Here is a 14,665-nt window from a genome sequence, read left to right on the forward strand (position 1 = left end):
TTAGGGGTCAGAAAAGCTCTGCAGGCTTGTCCACATCAGTGACCTGTAGCTCTCAAATTCTTCCTTGGCTGTGATAACAGATCCTGAACCTCTTACAGAAGTAGAGGGTGCCCAGGTGATCCTGGGGATCACTCCAGAAGGAGGATCCTGGTGGGATCAGGCTCCAAGTCCTTCAGCCCAGTGCCCTTGGACTTTGGTGGGATGTGGTGCCTTGAGCATAGGGATACAGCAAGCATTCCCCATGCACTCCTGATTGTGGTTGCAGGGGTTTTTGAACTAATGGCAGTGGATTTGTTTTTAGTTTTATATATTTCTCTTAAGGAAATTCTCTTCTTTATGGCTCTCCTGGTGCTTTCCTAGCCCAAAGGCAGGGTTCTGTCCCTGTGCTCAGGTGAGAGCCCACCTGCAGAGCTGCCCCAGCCCTGGGGCCAGCACAGGAGGGGCCTGGAGTTGCTGGAGAGAGGCCAGGGGAGGCACCAGGATGAGCAGAGGGATGGAGCAGCTCTGCTGGGAGGAAAGGCTGGGAGAGCTGGGGGTGTTCACCTGGAGAGGAGAAGCTTTGGGGTGAACCAGCTGTGACCTTCCAGGGCCTGCAGGAGCTACAAGAAAGGTAGGGAGAGATTTGAGACAAGGGATGGAGTGCCAGGACACAGGGAATGGCTTCCCACTGCCAGGGGTCAGGGCTGGATGGGACATTGGGCAGGAATTGTTCCCTGGCAGGGTGGGCAGGCCCTGGCACAGGGTGCCCAGAGCAGCTGTGGCTGCCCCTGGATCCCTGGCAGTGCCCAAGGCCAGGCTGGACTTTGGGGCTTGGAGCAGCCTGGGACAGTGGGAGGTGTCCCTGCCATGGCAGGGCTGGCACTGGGTGGGCTTTGAGGTCCCTTCCACCCAAACCTTTCTGTGATTCCATGACCACCTTGCAGTGGGATGTGGTGGACGCTGGAGCTTTGGGAAGGTTCAGCTCCTCTCACTTGAGTCTCCTGCTAGACTGGAATTTCAGCCACGTTTCCAGGAGCTGTGATTTGAAAACAGTGAGAGCTTCCAACATTCTCAGTTTGCAGAGTTAGTTACCATATGCAAATGCTGAGCCTTGGCATGTGTTCTGGAGCAGTTCTTGTGATACAGATCTTGTTTCAGTGTTGTTTTCCTCAACACCAGCAATTCATCCTTGGAACACTTTTAATGGGAGAGGAGTTAAACACTTGACCTCTTTGCATTCCACTTGTGCTACTTGTGACCTTGATTTTCTTTTCCCCACATGGGAGGGGCTCATCTTGCTTCTTTATTCCTTGTGCTGAAGTTATTCTGTTCTTCTCATTCTGTACTTTGATTTTTGGCTTGGTTTTACCCTATGCCTATAAATACATTTCCTGGGCCACACTTGCATGCACTGCTCAAGGTGAGGCTGTGCTGTTGACTTGAAAAGGAGTGAAATGATAATTCTTGTGAACCTTTCTAGGTTTTTATTTCACACTTCCCCCACATAAAATAGCATCCCAAAGATGTCCTCTGTGTATGACGTATTGCTCCTTCTTGCTATTAATGCTATTTTCTCTCTGAGGGTTTTGGTTGCCTATAATCACTTCTGAAAACTGGAACAACTTTCTAATATTTATGAATGTGCAATATCCTGTATTTTTTAATTATGGTAGCTTGAAATGTTTGTTATAATAAATGTATGAGGGATGGGGTAGAGGGAATCTTTTCAAACAATCACGTAGTTCTGCCCAAAGCACAGGGAGGTGGCTCTTAATCCTCTGTGATCCCATCTTTGTGCTGGATCAGCCACGACAGAGTTGGCTTTCTGGGCTGCCGGGTCATGTCCAGCTTCTCCTTCACCTATCAATTGAAAAGACCCAACCCCCTAGGCTCGAGTTCCTGGTTTATGTGCCAGAAGAGAGATTTGAAGTCCTTAGGGGTTTGATTTCCAGCCTGTAATGTTATACTCACCCTTTGTCTCCCTATCTGTGTCCTGACATCATTGACCTGCCTGATCCCCCTGGAGATGCCGCTTGCATCTCATTCCAGCCTTTGTTTGCCAGATCTGATAAGTTGGTCCCTCTTCATCTCTCCTCCTCACTTGGCTTTTTCAAGTGTGTGGTGACTTGTTTCACTTCAGTTCTTCTGAACTTTAATGACCACCATTGTACTTGGTTTTCCAGATGCCGTCTAACAAACAGCTCGCTGCTGGCAGGGAGATCTCCCCACCTTTTTTCTTGGAACAGTTAATCATTAGGCCAGTGAGGTTTTTATATTTATTTGGTTGGTTGAGGGCTGTTTTCTGTAGCCCTGTGGAGGTTTTGTGCTCTGGTTCCCATCTGCTGCTACAGAACTTCCTCACCAGATGCCACAGGTCATTTCCTACACATAGATTTGCATAGAACAAATTTCATTTTTTGCAATATAAAGTGTTACTAACTGTATCCTGCATTTCTCTATTTGCCTGCATGCCTACTCCTTCTATTATGCAGGACCAGCTTCCCCAGGGCCTCGTGCTCCCAGCCCTCTCAAGCATGAAACATATGCAAAGTCCTGCTTGGTCTTGGCTTTCAGGAAAGTCTTTGGGGTTTAGATTTCATCTCATAACCCAGAATTATCAGGCTATTCTTCAGCCCTCATGGGCCTTGGCCATCTTTCCTCTGTAGGGAATGCAGGCTCTGCCCTGAACCCACCAGCGAGGATGTTTGGGTTTGCAGGGGTTGATTATCCCTGGGGATAATCAGGTTCCCCCTTTGCCTTTCATCTCCTAGGTTTGAGGTCAGGTGAGCTGGATCCCTCAGTGTTCCCATGGGGCAGATCTCTTCTGTCTCCATCTGCATCTTTTCCAGGCAGAGATGGGAGCAAATGCCCTTCACACCATGCTGTGGCCTGTCCTGTGCCCCTGTGCTCCGTGTCCCTGCTCAGGCAGGAAAGAGGTGATGACTCAAAGGGGTTCTTGATAGGTTCAGGTTTTCTTTCTTTTCTCTTTCTTCTCCCCTAGGAGGTGCTGCGTGTGTTGATCAACCCACCTTTGGGCACAGGGCTGGAGTTGGGTGTCAAAGCCAAATCCAGGGGTGTGCTTGGAGCTTCCAGCTGGATGAGGCAAGACAAGGAGCAGCAGAGGCTCATGTGACCTACTTCAGCTCTCCCACACAGCCTGCAGAGCAGAGACCTGAGCTGGAGGAGACAGCTCTGCTGGTACATGAGGAGTTGTTCCCATCCTGTGCAGAAATTTCAGGAGTTTTGGTTATTGGGCCACTGTGCCCAGAGCAGCTGTGGCTACCCCTGGATCCCTGGCAGTGTCCAAGGCCAGGCTGGACAGGGCTTGGAGCAGCCTGGGACAGTGGAAGGTGTCCCTGCCCATGGCAGGGGTGGCACTGGATGGGCTTTAATGTCCCTTCCAACCGAGGCCATTCTACGAAAATCAGTGTTTTAATAAAGCACCCAACACCTGTCACAAACAGTAAATGTCACCCTGATTTTTTAAAGCTTATCGCCTCTACCTAGGAATGGCTGTTCTATGAGAGTGGTAAAAAGGCTTCTCTGGATTATTGTAAAAATAGCAAAATTGAGGTTGAGTTTACCAAACCAGAAGAAGTTTCCTTTCACATAGTTTCCTGTGAGAACAGTTGCTTTCCTTAGTTGGTGGCAGCACACATCTGTCATGGTTGACAGCTTGTCTGGAAATCTGTGTGACAAATCCCACTAGGAAATGGCACAGGGGGGAAAGTGCTACGATCCAATACTGTATTGCAGATCCTAAATCTGCTTCTGCACAGGAGTGAGGACAGGTGAAAACAGGTGGGGACTGTGGGGTTTTCCCTGTGCTGGCTGGAGAAGTGCTTGGTGCTCCTGCTCACAAGTGTCTGGAGATGGGGGAGTGACAGGTAGGAGCTGCTGTCACAGCTGGCTGCATTGTAAAAGGATTAGGATGAAATTAGACTTCAAAATGTGATAGGAGCTGACTTCCCTACCTGTCTGTGCTTGTCCAGCTTTAGCACTGCCCGGCCCTGGAAAGGCTGGATTTTAAATTTGCCCTTCCCTAACTGACTCTGCTTCAATCACAACTGTCCTGGTAGCAGTTTTAACCACCCTGGTATCTTTGTAGATATCTTTGGCCTTTTCTTCTGCCAGCCTGCTCTTGGAAAAAGACATACATGGTTTCTAATATGACTTCCTGAGTTCCCAGATTACTGTAGGGAAAGTGAGTCTGAAAAAATTTCAGGAGCTGAGATCTTTATTCTGGTATTGTCAAAGGAACAAGGTAGGGATATGGGTCAAAGTCTGTGATAGGGATAAGAAATTGCATAGGGCAAAGGCAACAGACCCGTAGTAGATAATTACACTCAATAAATAAATATCTTTACGGCAATATGACACGCCACAAAAGGATAAGAATTCCTTGTTTTGCTTCCAATAAAGGATATTTGTAAAGTCAATATTCTCTTCCTTGTAGAGAAAACCCCTGTTGTTGTCCAAGTTGTCCAAGCCCTCATAGGGATATATGTTATATATTTTATATCTTGGAGCTGTGGTGTGCAATCAGAAGGAGAGCATGGGGTCTGTCTGCAACTGGGAGCTGGGATTGCTCTGGGCTCTGTGGGACTGGCAGGGAAACCTCAAAAGTACTGAAAGTACTGCAAGTTTTAGACTTGCAAAGGGAAAAAGAGAAATATGAATTAAAAAAAAAAAAAAAAAAAAAAAAAAAAAAAAAAAGAGTGAGAAAATCAAGGACCCCTGAGCACATTGTCCACACAGCCTGGGGGCTCCTCCCTGGGGCTGCTGCACAGCTCTGTGCACACAGTGCTGTGCCCTGTGCTCTGGGATGGCCCTGCTGGAGCAGGGAGGGGGCACCAGGTGCCTGCTGAGCTCCCCTCAGCCTCACCCAGCCTGGGATCCTGTGCTGTGCTTGGAGGGCAGGACACGTTTGTACCCACCCTAAAAAAGAAAGTGACAGAAGCAGCTGTAGGACTGTATATTTTGCATTTTTACCATTTCCTTAATGATTATGGGGATTTGGTATGTGTGGGATGCCGTCCCCAAGGCTGGACCAGTTGCACTGGGAGCCTTCAGAACTGTCAGTGCAGCCTGGAGGGTGTGTGGGAAAGCAAATCCTGCTGGGGAGCAGGAGTGGTTGTGTCACTGGGGCAGTGAAAAACCTGGCAGTCCCACCTCTGGGTTGTTTAAAGTGAGCTGTCTGCAGCACTATGAGAAGACCCAAGTAGGTTCAGAGCGTGCTCCTGGCTTGGGCTCCTCTCTCCCGTTGTGAAATCCTGGCAAACTGGTTTTGAACTTGGTTTCTGGCTGGAGCAGTCCCCAACAGCAGTGGGTGTTGCCAGTGCTGGAGGCTTCAGTGGCCGATTTCTTGTCAGTTCTGGAGCTCGTTCTCTCAAACAGCTTTCTGAAAGTTGGGGATGATCCCATGTGTTTGAATTATAGAACAAGGAAAGGAGAAACATTTCCTGTTCTCATTGAAGTCCTGATTGCTGACTGCAGGAGGCAATGCCCTAACCTGCATCTCTGGTGCTTCCAGCAATCTGCTTTGCCTTCATAGTGTATTTCTGATTTGATATCTCACAAGTGAGGCCTTAGGGCTGCAGATCCACCCTTGACTTAGACACAGAGCTCAAGCCCCTTTGTGCAGAGGTGAAAGGTGAGGTGGATAAGCTGGAAGTGCTTGCTGGGGCAGTTCTGTATCTCTGCTATCTCTGCGGGCTGATGTCAGAGATGGTACGTGTGTTCAGCTGGGGAATATTCAGATTCCAAAGGTACTGATCCTAACGCGTTGGGGACAGGATGAGCAGAATTTGTCACACTCCCAGTGACTGGAGGATGCTCCATTAACTGGGTGACAGCTTCCCCTGGAACTCTGGAAAAACAAAGCCAGAGGATCTGAGAAGAAATGGTGCTAAAGGCAACAACTGTGCCTCCATCACTTGAAAAATTAAGCAAGGCACTGAACCTTCATCTGCAAGTTCCCTGGCACTAGGAAAGCAAATTAGCAAGAGCAGAGGCAGCAGCAGTGGAGTAGTTTTGAGTGCAGGGAGTAGTGGAGTGCATTTGCACCGAGCAGTCATCAAATAAGGGAATTTCTGCAAGGATTTAAGAGTGCAGTTGTGCAAAGTCAGGGACAGTGACCTCCCCCCTGTATCTTCCATGTGGGAGAACTCTGCAAGGCACTGCCCTCTCCTTCCATGGCACTTGTCCAGAGGCTGCAGCACTTCTGGGGCTGACACCTCAGAGCAGAAAGGATGTGGCCTTTTAATTTCCACCTCTGCTACCTTGCAGAGATGTTGGTGAACCTATCCCACTGGTCATGGCCAGCTTGTGAACACTGACGTGAGTGTTGGTGCTTCGGGGCAATTTCTTGGGTAATGCTGGGATAGGAATTTTGACTGAGAAGGTGATTTGGAATGGGGAAGATGGAGCAAATGCCTCGCAAGCAGCTGCTTGCTGGGCCTGCTTGGGAGAGTTATATATAGATTCTGCTCTCTGCTAGTGGAACAGGTTGCACAGCGGACTCCTAAAAGAGCTTTTTCTCCAGGGATTTATTGTCTCTTGGAGATCGAGGTGTCAGGGTGGTACAGACTGCAGGAAAATGCTAAATCCCAGTGCACAAAGGCAGATCCCAGGGGGGATGACTTTCTTTAGTCTTTCCCAGTAAGGAGAGGAACAGCAGTCTCCTGCAATCAGAGTGAGGATCCCCAGAAATAAAAATATTCCCTGTAATCATGAAATCACAGAATGGTTTGAGTTGAAGGGGATCTTAAAGCTCATCCAATTCCACCCCTGCCATGGGCAGGGACACCTTCCACTGTCCCAGGTTTCTCCAAGCCCTGTCCAACCTTGCCTTGGACACTTCCAGGGATCCAGGGGCAGCCCTGCCTGCTTTGCTGGGATGCTGCTGCTTTCCCTGGCTGCATGAGGCTGAAGCTGTTGTTCAATAGCCCAAGAAATTCTTTGATGAAAACTGAGTGTCATTAATTTGCATGTCTCTTGAGGTAAGAAACTAGATTATTTTTTTCTTGCTTGCTTCGTTTGTGATTGTTTCATCAGCTGCTTCCTTGAAAAGCCCCACACAAATTAAAATTTGTGACAAGAGATATTTCATTATTATAGCTTAATGTAAGGAAAATCTACACCATTCTTTGCCACTGTGCTTGGGAAAAATAAGTGAAAAATAGGTGGAAAACCCTTGGATCTCTTATACATAAAATATTATTTGCTCGAATTCCCAGACAGGTTATGAGCAGTCAGTTTAATTCCTAGAAGGGAAATAACTGATGAAGTTAGAAGTGAAGAATGATGCAACAAATGGAGATAATGTTGACTCATTTTCTGTCTCACTGATAGGTATCTAGGGGAAACATGGAGGTGTTACATGCTCTGGATGCTAATTTTTCTGTTACATCGTAACCCTGGTTTTCTGTCTTTCCCCTTTCCTTTCTACAGATTGCTTTTAATAAAAAACCCCAATGTTTTCCTTCAGAAATGCCCTCTCTAGAACCAGTGGTGTGTCAGGCCAGGATGGTTTAGAGTGGTCTGTTGTTACAGAAGCCCCTCTTTGTGCCTTTTGTTCTTCACCATCCCCTTTGTGCTGTTCCTTGTTCTTCTCCTGCTGGCCTTGGTCTGCTGGGCACCTTTTCCACCCTTCTGCTTTACTGAAGGTACAGAAAGGCCAAGTCACAAGGGGAGGGAGTAAAGATATGAATTTAAATGTACCAGGGTGGACTTTTCCAGTGTGTATTGTATTCAGCCTTCTTTCACTGTTCTTTCAACCTTGCTGTGTTGTTTCTATGGCAGAAATTTAATCTGCCCTTAATTGAGAAAAACAATATAAGGAAAAGCAGGGAACGAGGGATGCTAAAAAGCGACCCTGGGATTATTTAGCTGAGTTAATCCCGAATGTAATGCTGTGGGTTTAACTGGAATTACACTGGGGATTAGTTCAGCTGATAGCTGATCATACTCTAATAGCTGCCTGCCTTTGGGAGTTGCTTGAGCAGGTGCTGTTGCTGCCTTCCAGCCCCATTCCTTCACCTCCGTGTTTTCCCACAGTGGGCCCTGCTCTTCCTGCAGGTTCCTCATCTGAGGAACCCCATTTATCCTTTCACTGCTCCCTTGGCGTTTCCCATTTTCTGTTTTAAGAGTTCATCAGGAGAATGAGCCTTGGGGAGCATTGTAAAATCCCAACACCTTTTTCCTTTGAGTGGCTTCACTCAGGGCTCAGTCAGGCCATCAATGATTGTAAACTCTGCTGGAATGAAGGACAGAGAAGAAACAGGAATATCTTATGGACTGCTGGTGATCATGTGCTGAACAGGTCCCAGGAGCTCCCAGAGTAAGCTCAGCATGGGCCTGGAGGGAGCGCTTGCAGTACTGGGCACGATGAGCAGTGAGGCATCTCCTCCTAGAGGAGAGGCGGCACAGTTGGCACAGCCGGATCCCTGGATGGGTGTGGAGCAGGAGGCAGTGGTCCAGGAGCACAAGTGCCGTGCTGGGTGGGACCCCAGGTGTAGAATTACCCCCCAGAATCTTCCTTTCTCTGTCCCTGGCTCACGGGGCCATCCCAGGGTTGCACTGTGGTTTCCCTCCACTAGGACATTGCCTGTCCTTTCCTCTGCTTCAGCAGAGTTCTGGGACCTGAGCTTTTCCAGCAGTGGAAAACTGAGGATTTGCAGCAAAGCTGTCAGTCTCGGGGTTTCTCCTCCCGTCACCTGCTGTGCTTTGTTTGCTGGGAGGCTCCTCTGTGTTTCTTTTCAACTTTTTTGGTATTTTGGGCAAACCCTCCGGGACCAGCCTCCAGCACTGCTTGGTTTTATATTTTTACTATCATCACAGTGCTCGGGAGGTGCTTTTCCTCGCTGTAGTGTTGTGCGGGCTGCCGTCTTCCCTCTCCTCGAGCCCGGCCGTGGCAGGAGAGCCCCCGGCATTTCACTTCAGGCTCTTTTCTCCGCGGGGCTGTGGCGGGGCGCGCCGCCCGCTCCTCCGGGGCCCGGGGCCGCGCCCCCGGCCCGGAGCGCCCTGCCCGGTTCCCCCGGGGGCCGGACCGGAGGAGGCGGTGGCGGGGGCGGGCGCAGGGCGAGAGGGGCCGGCCCAGGGCCGCGCTACGTGTCCCGCAGCCCTTATAGCCCCGGCCCGCCGGGCCCGCCGCCGCAGCACCATGTCGAGCCGGGAGCACACGGTAGGGACGCGGCGGGCGGTCCCTGCGGGTCCCTGTCCCTCTCCCGCCGGGGATGCCCGGGCGGCGGCGGCCGGGGCGCTCCGCTCGGGAGCGGGCAGCGCATCCATCGCTCGGGGCGGCGGGGACGGGCGGGCATCCCCCGCCGGGATGGATGGGCCGCGCCCCGCACCTGTCCCGCCGTGCCCGCTGCGGGCCCCGCCAGCCCCTGGTGGCTTCCCGGGTGTCCTCTGTCCCGGGCCCGGCCGGGGGAAGGAGCTGGTGAGCCGGGCACCGCCGGGCTCTCGGCATCGCTGCACAGCCGGCGCTTCAGAGCACACAGAGCAGAGCAATCACAGCCAGGGCGCAGCTCGGTTAGAAATTAAACTTGCAAATCGCAGCCGCAGCCAGACATCGCGTTCCGCTTGCCAGCTGCCCTCCCCTACTCCTTGGATCTGGGATGGGAGCTCTGGGTCCCTCTGGCTGTGCGTACGTTTTCCAGGTTTTAAATCAGAACCAGAAGAAATCTTGACGTAAGTCTTTCGGGCTGCTTTTGCTGGTTGATTTCTTTTTCTTTCTTTCTTTCTTTCTTTTTTTTTTTTTTTTTTTTTAAGTTGGCTATAAACTTTTCCGCTGGATTTGATGCATTTTGGACACAGTGGTAATTTGTCCGGGGAGGAATGCACCCAAAACCACAGGGAACAAGGCGCTCCTGTGCGGCGAGGTCTTCTTGGAAACGCAAAAACCTGTGGTTTAGGGATTATTTCAGGCAGGGGAGGTGCGAGCCGTGAGCTGTGTATGGGAGTTCTGTTTATTGCTGTGACAGGAGAGAGGCATTACTGAACTTCCAGAATAATCCCTCTCCTTTGCCTCCACCCTGAGCTGGAAAAATGACCTTTATAAGCGAATTTGAGGCTGACCTTTGTGCCGTGGCTGTCAAAACAGATGCTATCAGCTTGACAGCTGTAGGCGGATTTTTGTGTGCTTATCTGCCAGGTATCTGATGGGGTGAGAAAAGGCGTGATTTGGCTAATTACAAGAGGTTTGGGGAGTGATGGTGAAACGGTGATGTCCCGTGAGTGATCTTCCTGTCCCTTGCCAGGAAGATGTGGTTGCACAGAGTGTAAAGGAAGTTCTGTCCCAACTGCAACCTCAGCAGCTTCTTGGTTCTAACCATCTCCAGTTTATATCAAGGGCACGGGTAAGGAATTTCGCTTTGTTCAGGGTCCTTTGACCTTTTTTTGTGCCCACAGACGATTTGTCGTGCCGCCTCTTGTAGCTGCAACAGCCAAAGGTGTTCCATTTTAAAATGAAGGCACAGTAATTTATCCTGTTGACATCCCTGTTGATACAGCAGTAGGATCATCCCTCTGTTGCCCCTTCTTTGTTCTCCCAATAACACAAATCCTTATTACTCCTAAAAATCCTTGTTTCTTCTAAACCCTCAGTTTTATCACCGTTTCATGATGTGGGCAGTGTGTTAATCTTTGTCCCACAGACCAGGTTTTGTGAGGCTGGACATTTCCAGCTTAACTCACCAGCTGAGGGGATGTCAGAGCTGGGTTTTGCAGGTGATGTTGGTCAGCTGTCAATTTTAGAAAGGCATAGCAGTGCCAGCCGTTGTGAGATAGACCACTGTGTTATTTGACAGTGCTCCTCATTTTGCAGATTGAATAACTAGAAGCCCAGGATTTAAATCCTAAATTCAGCCTGAATGCTCTCTGGAGTTTGAATCTGGTTTGAGGATGCTTCAATTGCACACCTATCTATTAATTGATAATATGGTAAGGTGTAAAGAAGAAAACCTTTTTTTTTTTTTTGGCCACTGCATATGCTGTCCTTAAAAAGGAACAAGGCACCTTAATTCTGCCTTGTGTGAGGACCAGAGCCTTGGTGTGCAGGAATCTCTCTTTAGCTGGTTAATATGGAAACACTTTGTGCTCTCTTCATTTCTGCTCACGACGCTGCAAGAGGCATGAAGTCCTCTACGTGCCACGCAGTGCCCTCCTGTTCCCAGCCCTCACTGACAGAAAGCATTGATTTGTGGCCAGTTTCAGGACTGACTTTTTGGGCAGAAGAACGGTGTGCGATGATGACCTTACAGCCTTAATGTCCCTCACACAGGCCTCCTGTGTGCCTCGGCGGCAAACCCTGCTGCCAGGAGCAGGCACACGGTGCAGGGAGCGCGGTGCAGGAGGTGGAGCTGTGGGCCTGCCCTTGTTTATTGTGTGGGCTCTTGCACAGCGTGGTGCTCAGGGCTGAGGGGATCTTTGAGCTCTGTGGAAAGAGCAGCTCGTTCTGCGGCGCCGCCGGCATTTCCGCCGCTCGCTGCCCGTGCCCGCCGAGCGGCGTTTTCCTGCTGGGCAGGAGGACACAGAGGATGCCCTGTGCTCCAGGGAAGGCTGCCACAGAGCCCAGAGCCTCGGGCATGGCCCTGCCCTGGCAGTGTCACTGCCTGCGTGGCTTTGTGTCCCCAGGGCTGTGTGGAAAGCGCAGCTCACGGGATGGAGGCGTTGGGAGTCCTGCCCCCGGCCAGTGAAGTTTCTCTTCGGGTGCTCTTGCAGGTGCTTAGGGAGAATGAGAGCCCAGTACTGAAACTGTCCTTTTCAGGGAAGTGTTTCAGCTTTGTCACCGCCTGGTCTTGCAGCAGCATCTCCAGGAAGCCAGGAATCTCCAGGAATGACTGGTGTGGCATCCCTGGCTTGCAGCGGGATGTGCTCCCTCAGCCCAGCGAGTCACAGAGCTGTAACTTCTGCTGGCTCACCTGTGTTTGTGCAGGGCTTATGTGCAAATGATGTGGGCTTATTTAAATTTATTTAAAGAGGAGAAACAAACCCACAAGATCAGATGTCAACCCTGAGGAAAGAGACTTAGTTTCTTTGCCTAAAAACTGCTCTCGTGTTGAAAAAAAATGGGGCTGCAGGGCAGAGTTCAGATGGACTGAGTGATACCCCAGGCAGAGCAGGAACATATCTACATCTCCATTCATTTAATTGCCAGCAACATGAAAGAAAAAGCTTATTAAAACACCCAAACCATGCATTCATCTCCACTCACTCTTAATTGTTGCCTTGAATGTAAAGAGCAAAACAGCTTGAAAGATGTTTATTTCCAAAGCAGTTCTGAGTAGCTCATTGCAGTGACACTGCCTAGGGGACAGGGCAGCAAAGCCCTGATTTCAGGGAATTAGCATGGCTTGCTCTGTGTTGAGTCACTCAAGAAAGTGAGTTTTGTAAAACTCATGTTTTATCCAGGGAGTCACAGGCTGCTTGCTCTTGCAGCGCGATTTACTCTGCGGAACACGGTGCCCAACTCATTGCACCGGCACATCCAAAGGTGATTGTTTTCCAGTTGCTCATCACACGCTCAGGATTTCTTGATTTATTTTCTATTACTTCGTTTTCTTTATATCTCCTTTCTTCGAAGACCATGGCAAGGAGAGGTGATTAACTTTTGTTGCTTTGTTAATTGGAATTTTCTCCCCTTTTCTCTCAATGTCTTTGGAAGCCCTTCGCTATTAGAAAGTTCCCTTTCCAGTCTCTTTCCCCCACCTTGCTGTTTCATTCACTTGGGCTGCCAGCGTGCCAGAGCAGTGTTTAATAACCACACTTTGCTCTGTAAGAGCAGGCAGGTTCACCTTGGGGGATTTCAAGGAAGAAAAGCTGGGAAAAATTGCAGTTTCCTAAACATGAATGCCTTCTCCTTTCCATGCTTGAGCCCTCCATGGGCTGGGGAATTAAATAACCATCTTGGTGTGGTCTGAGCACTTCTGCTGGTGGTGGTGGTTGGAGTGATGCTGCCATCCAGGGGGGTGGCCGAGGCACAGAAACCCGGCTGTAACTCCTGCATTTCTGAGGGGGAACACTTCGAGTCAGCATGGGCTTCAGCATAAATACTGACTCCAGCCTCCTCTGGTTTTCAGGCTGCACAGGTCAAGTCACAGCCAGGCACAAGTGCGTGCCAAAACCCCCAAAGACAGGTGGAGGTTTCCATCCGTGCCCCTGCAAGAGCATTTAGTCAATCAGCAAATGATGCTGAACACCCCACACTACCCAGACACGTGCACTGCAGCTGCAGCTTAGATTTAGGCCACGGAGATTTTGTTTTTCTGGAGGGTTTTCAAGACAAACACTGGCATATTTGCTTTTTATTTTATTTAATTTTAACTGGGCTGATGTTGGTCCTGGAGGGTGCCTTTAGAAATGAAAAGCCCTTGCCTATCTGGAACCAGGTGTTTGAGATAAACCTACAGCTGTACGTGCCCCCAAAAGATAAATGGCGTGCGGGGCCTGTGTGAATGCTTGAACCTGTACTTTGGTCATGCTGCTCATGCACTTTGCTTCTCAAAAATCCATTAAGAAAAAGGTTCTGTAATTCAGGTTGCCATCTATGAATTTGCTGTTATCGTGAGCAGGGTGTCACAGCTGAAGGGAGTGAGAAATAGCTCCTTAATGGTTTCACAGCTTAATCATTTCCAAGCGAAAATTTACACGGGGTGTATCATTAACAAAAGGAGGGATGCAGAAAAGCCCTGGCTGTGCGTCATGCCACGGGATGCTGGGAGGTTGGGATCTGCCTGTGGGGCTGGTAGTTCCTTGCTAGCACTGCCTCCTGTCCCTCCCAGAGTGGTCTTTGCTCCTTTGCTCACAGCTTGGCTCAGTTACAGCTCCATGTGTCAAAAGCTTTGTCTGCTGAGTGGGTGCCAAAAAGTGTTTGGAGAGCAGAGCTGGTTTACACAGATTTAATTTGATTTTCTGTTAGCTGCAGCACTTTGTGGGTTGTTGAGATGAGCTTTTTCTGTGCATTGCTGGAAAACAACCGCCTGCACCTACATTTCCAAGACTTTCTGACCTGGAGGTCTTCGCGGCCTCTCTGGCAGAACAAAATGTTTTCTTCAATATCAAACTGTGTTCTAGCTTCCCACTGTGGTGCAAAAAGTGTGGTTGGGCAGGAGGTCATTCTTCAGGCCTGCCCAGCCCTTCTGATGGGAAGATCATTAAGTTGTGTTGCCAGTGAGCGTGGGAAGAGGGGGGAAAATTCATTTTAGAGGTGGAGTTTTTTAGAGGGCTGCTATGGGGAGGTCTGAGCTGGCCACCTGCCTCTGGGCATGATGAGTTCCCCCAGCCATGGCTGGGGCAGCTCATGGCATCTCTGGAAGGCTGGTCTGAGACCCTGGGGATGGATGTGAGAGGTCTCAAACTCTCAGAGGTGCAGCCTGAAGTCCAGGGGAGCTGCTCCTCAAACGTATCTCATTTTTGTGTCTTCAATATTGTGGGAGCTGAAGTCTTCATCTGCTGTTGGTCTCATTCACCACTACCCTTCTGTGGCTGTAAAACTGGGGGTGATGCCACCCTCTGAGAGATGCTGGGAGTTTGCATGAGCTTTTGAGGGACCAATTAACCACAATCCTCAAGGAAAATGTGTAACTGTCCTTGGGCCAGCCTTTGAGCAGCATGGAATGACCAAGGGCTGTGCCCATGCCTGCTTTAGGGAGGGGTGGAGGAAATGCTGAGCAGCCACTCATTC

General features: G+C 49.8%; 1 protein-coding gene across 1 annotated transcript in view; it reads left to right on the plus strand.

Annotated features, from left to right (window-relative positions):
• Positions 1–9,040: 9,040 nt before the first annotated feature.
• The window catches only part of PAPSS2 (3'-phosphoadenosine 5'-phosphosulfate synthase 2), a 28,201-nt gene continuing 22,576 nt past the window's right edge, over positions 9,041–14,665 (plus strand). The window contains exon 1 of the mRNA XM_063406155.1: positions 9,041–9,163. Within this exon, the coding sequence (XP_063262225.1) occupies positions 9,143–9,163 (21 nt within the window). The 5' untranslated portion in view covers positions 9,041–9,142. The remainder of the gene's footprint in view (positions 9,164–14,665) is intronic.

This window comes from Prinia subflava, chromosome 9 (assembly GCF_021018805.1).
Source record: "Prinia subflava isolate CZ2003 ecotype Zambia chromosome 9, Cam_Psub_1.2, whole genome shotgun sequence".
NCBI classification, from domain to species: domain Eukaryota; kingdom Metazoa; phylum Chordata; class Aves; order Passeriformes; family Cisticolidae; genus Prinia; species Prinia subflava.